The 4,408-nt window shown below is 49.2% G+C and overlaps 1 protein-coding gene across 1 annotated transcript; it reads right to left on the bottom strand.

Moving 5' to 3' along the window:
- Positions 1-730: 730 nt before the first annotated feature.
- fam43b (family with sequence similarity 43 member B) lies at positions 731-2,187 on the bottom strand. The gene has a single exon (XM_037479254.2). It carries the CDS (start codon positions 1,978-1,980, stop codon positions 961-963), a length of 1,020 nt encoding a protein of 339 aa, XP_037335151.2. The 5' UTR covers positions 1,981-2,187; the 3' UTR covers positions 731-960.
- Between the last annotated feature and the right edge of the window lie 2,221 nt (positions 2,188-4,408).

The raw sequence follows: 4,408 nt of genomic DNA, 5'->3' as shown, positions 1-4,408 counted from the left end.
AAATAATCTATTCAAAAACATCTGGAAAATATCATCCCTCTGTGGTTCAAGCGAGGGTCATTTTTATTCATCATATTTGGAAAATAAATAGATTAATCTCATGATAATCACAATGTATCTTTTGGTGGTTGTATAGATATTATCAACAGCTCGTGTTTGATTGTAAGGGTCCATCAGCAGAACTTAGACAAAAAGAGCAAAGCAACGAGATCTGTTTTGTTGTTGTTTTGGCAAGCCATGTGACATGTGACATTACATAAATAACAAACTGCTGCATGAACAGTTGTGTATTTTATCCCCGACCACAAATTCATCACAGTGTTCTCAAAAGCCGAAGGATCAAAGGTGTCACACATTAATGTGACGAAAGCTCTGCAGGAAAAGGTCGCTGCTGACATGGCATGCATAAATGATAAGGGCCGTAACAAATGACAGCAATAAACACGTCCACTCAATGGCTTGCCTCCTAAATTATGACCTTAATCAATAGTTGGCCGTGATCATTAGTAAAAGCCTAATAAACCTCTCGCGACTGTTAGCACTTGGGAAAAGGTCAGTCTACTAACAATTTGTCACACTAGAAAAAAGTTTGCAAATAACGTCCCTGAAAGAATATCACAAGTCCCCCCCCCCCCCCGCTGGCAAACGCAGCTTTAAATCATGCTCACACACAAGACTCCACCAAAACCATCCCGCTTGGTGCCTCACGTGATCAACACGTGAGGCTCTCCTCCATCATTGTGCTCGTCTTTGTAAACGCGCAGTCTCCCGAAAACTGCAAAAAAGTCCACCCGGCCTCCGGGCCGCCTGTCTGCAAAACAGCTGTCCCGCCTTCGTCTCCACAAGCAAACGCTTCACGTTACGTGGACGGGACGGGGCCTGAGTGTGTGTGTGTGTGTGTGTGTGTGTGTGTGTTTGTGGGGGGTTTGCCGGCGAGGGGCCTCTCTCTCTCCGAAACCGTCACACCAGAGACGTGACGAACGTAAACGTGCTGCTGTTGCTGTCGCTGACAAAGTTGATTTGGCAGTGCTCCAGCCTGGCGATGTCCCCGATGTCCAACTCCGACAGCAGCTGAGTCGGGTCCGTGCTCGTGGTGAAAATCGTTGCCCGCCGCTGCGCCGCCGCGTGCCCCGCCGCCGGCTTCTCCATCGCCTGCTTCTCGTCTTCACTGTCCCCATCCTCCGCTTGTCCTTCTTCTTCCTCCTCCTCCTCCTCCTCCGCGATGGAGCAGAGGCGGGCGGCGCCGCCGGGGTTGTCGGCCGCCGGCCTGTAGTGGCACTGCCCGTTCAGCAGCCTCCTCAGCGGCATCAGGGGGACCGCGTCCTCGCCCAGCAGCTGCTGCTGGCAGTGCCGGAAGTCGCTCTGGCGCTTCAGCCGCTTGAACTCGCCGAAGGCGGACGTGGCGTTCCGGAAGAGGCTGGCGGCGGCGGCGCGGGCCTTCTCCGGCTTGCCCACCAGGACGGCGTGGCACCGCAGCACCACGGCCATGTTCTTGACCTGGTGCCTGTAGATCCAGGCCAGGATCTTGGGGCGCGACGGGTCGGCGCCGCAGTGGGTGATCCTGTTGAGGGAGTAAAGGTGGACGGGTTTCTTTTTCCCCGATTTGTCGGCGCTCATCCGGATGCCCTGCGGCCCCACCGTCAGCCTCATCTTGACGCTCTGCTCCCCGTAGTTGCTCCTGGCCCAGATCTTGGCCACGGCCTCCCGGGTGCAGCCGTCTCCCTTCGCCGTGATGGTGACCACGCTGCCCAGGTAACGCACGCCGTAGACGGGCTCCTCTTTGTTCAGCTGCACCTTCTGCCGCTTGGTGTGGAAGATGCTGCCCACCCAGTCGAGGGGGCAGTCGGGCAGCAGGTCCGGACAGGAGCGCAGGAGGGACGAGAGGATGGAGTGGTAGGTCAGCCCGGTGCCCAGGCTCTTGGGTTTACTCTTGGACTCATCCTCCACCAGAACAAACTTATTCCTTTTCCAGGGCAGCATGGGTGCAGAAGTAGTCGCAGGGGGGTGGGGGGTCGAGTGAGACCCTCCGCCGCTGCGTCTGCTGTTGTCAGCTCAGGCAGAAGAGTGGGGGGGGGGGGGGAGAGAAAAATCTGGTGCGTGCGAGAGAGAGAGGGGCAAAAAAAAAAAACCAGAAGCAGAGAGAAGCTTCTTCAGCGAGCGGAGAGGAGAGACTGAGGGCTGCGAGCCTCAACCGGTCCGTTTCACCGCTCGCTCCTCCTCCTCCTCCCTCCCTCCCCAAACCCCTCCTCCTCTTCCTCTTCCTCTTCTTTCTCCTCCGCCGTGTGCATCACGCAGCGCGGATCAGGGCAGGAGCCTTAGCCGGCGCTCCAGCGTACCTCGAGCCCCTCTCCCCTCCGCAATGTTTTGCTTCTCGCTACAGACGCTTCATCCAAAGGTTGGACCTTTAGAACATGAACTAACATTGCTCTTTGCTCTAAGTGCTGTTCCCTGCAGTAGCTAGTCTGTCAGCAGGTTTCAAATGTAATTATTTGAAAAATGCACAAAACTTTTATCCTCTATGAATATGGACGTGGACTAATTAATTCAAGAGCAACTCAAAAAAAAAAGGAAAATTATGTTTCTGGAATAAAAAATAGCTTGCATGCCCTTGCTTTTTCAGATTCAGAGGATGAAGCATTAATCATGCACTTGAAATAACGAGTCTCTAACAGAAAATGTGATTTATTTTTTACTCAATTCATCACAAGCTGCATGCCTTCTTCTTGCAAAATATAGACCTGCAGTTTATTTGTCCAATTACATGTTGAATTAATAGGTGGTCATTGTTAGGCGGTAAGATCAGGAAAGTACAACATTGGCCGTTACGTGTTGATGACGTACAGGGCAAAAGCTCTTGTTCTTCACGTCACTATTGACATTACAGTCAGGGTCGAGGACATCACTCAAGAGATGCCAATCGCAGGCGGCGTCTCGGCCGACAACTTAAGTCCAGACCGGCATGCCTCAACAATTAGTGTTTTCTATAATCATGACTTAACTTATAACTCTGTACAGATATTCATGCTCCCTAAAGGCCGAATCACTGTAGTGATCCTCTGTCTTTTCATACGGTGCCACTAGAAGGGCAAATCTCACGCTCGGATAACAGCTCAACGTCCTACGGGTGGAACCTCCCAGCATTTTGGACCGATTTTCATGGTTCATTGAGAGAATTATCATCTTGTGCCATTGCTAGCTGGTCGAACCTTGATCTCCCAAATACTTCACTTTGACCAAACACGTGCGAAATTAAGGATTTCCCTTTGTCAGCTGCACTTTGTCAGCAAGTGTTAACATATTCAGATTTGCAAGTTTTCAGAAGGATGACAACCTTCTACTGTAGCGACCCGATACATAATCAAGATGTCAGGCAACATGCATGTTTCCTATGTGGATGGTAGGTGTGGATTTCGGGGGGGGGGGGGGGGGGGGGGATTTGAGTGAACATGAGCTGGTGCAGCTATTTAAAAGGAGTCTGTGTCGACCTCTGAGCTGCTGGGTTGGTCGAGTGCGGACGGAGTCTCTGCTGAGAGGGTAGTTACACTAGAGGCTACACTACAGACGGAGGTCTCTTTATCTGCTTTTGACGCATGTACCGTGAACAAAAGACAGAGACGTATGGACTGAATAAACAGCAGGACCGTGATCTGAATCAGGAACATCTGGTACCTTCTTGAACTGCCCCCAAAAAGCAGTGAGATACTAGCAGCTGTAGTCCCATTATTCCTCTCTGTAATGTGAGATAGTTCATCTCCGACAGAAGATTAAAGCAGACCCTGATATGCGAAATTGAAAATAATCCATCATGGTTTGGCCTTTCCATAAATGGATAAGTGTATTAAGTATTGACTTATCTGCCATCCCAGTTATCATCCCGGAGAAGAGGGTTCGTCTAATGAAATTAGAAAATATTTCGGCTCTCTGTTCTCATCCAGTTTTCTTCTGTCTTTTCCTGTGAAAGTAGAAGGAATGTTGCAATAATGTCTGAAAGCATGATAATATAATAATTTGTGGCCTGCTGGTACAAAGTGGGATGTATTTCTGAATTGGATTTATTTTTACGTTTAAACTATTTTCTTACATACGCACTTCCTTTCATCCCCGTCATTTATTAAATATTGGAAATCTGGCAAAAAATCCAATGTTCTGAATTAGTTCTGGAGAGTGTTTATGAGCCATGAAGGTAAAGTCCCTTTAGCTTACCTTCAAGTGGTCCATTTACTGCTGTTACTCGTAGCTTGTTTACAGATTTATGGGTAATATGCGCATGTGAGACTGTTCCCCAGTACTCCATTGAGGCTCTAATTATATTTTATTTAAGTGTTTTAGTGTCCTTGTAGTGGTTGTTGCTTTGTGGATACAATTGTGTTTTTATCAAATGCAAATTCATTTTTGAATTTGGAGATCA

The sequence above is a fragment of the Pungitius pungitius genome, chromosome 1 (assembly GCF_949316345.1).
Source record: "Pungitius pungitius chromosome 1, fPunPun2.1, whole genome shotgun sequence".
In the NCBI taxonomy this organism is placed as follows: Eukaryota; Metazoa; Chordata; class Actinopteri; order Perciformes; family Gasterosteidae; genus Pungitius; species Pungitius pungitius.
Note: the sequence above shows the minus strand (reverse complement) of the source record. Positions and strands in the feature narration are given on the sequence as shown.

What these genes read in the sequence shown, in the direction of transcription:
- fam43b (XM_037479254.2), bottom strand. Translation starts at nt 1,980, where the DNA reads ATGCTGCCCTGGAAAAGGAATAAGTTTGTTCTGGTGGAGGATGAGTCC.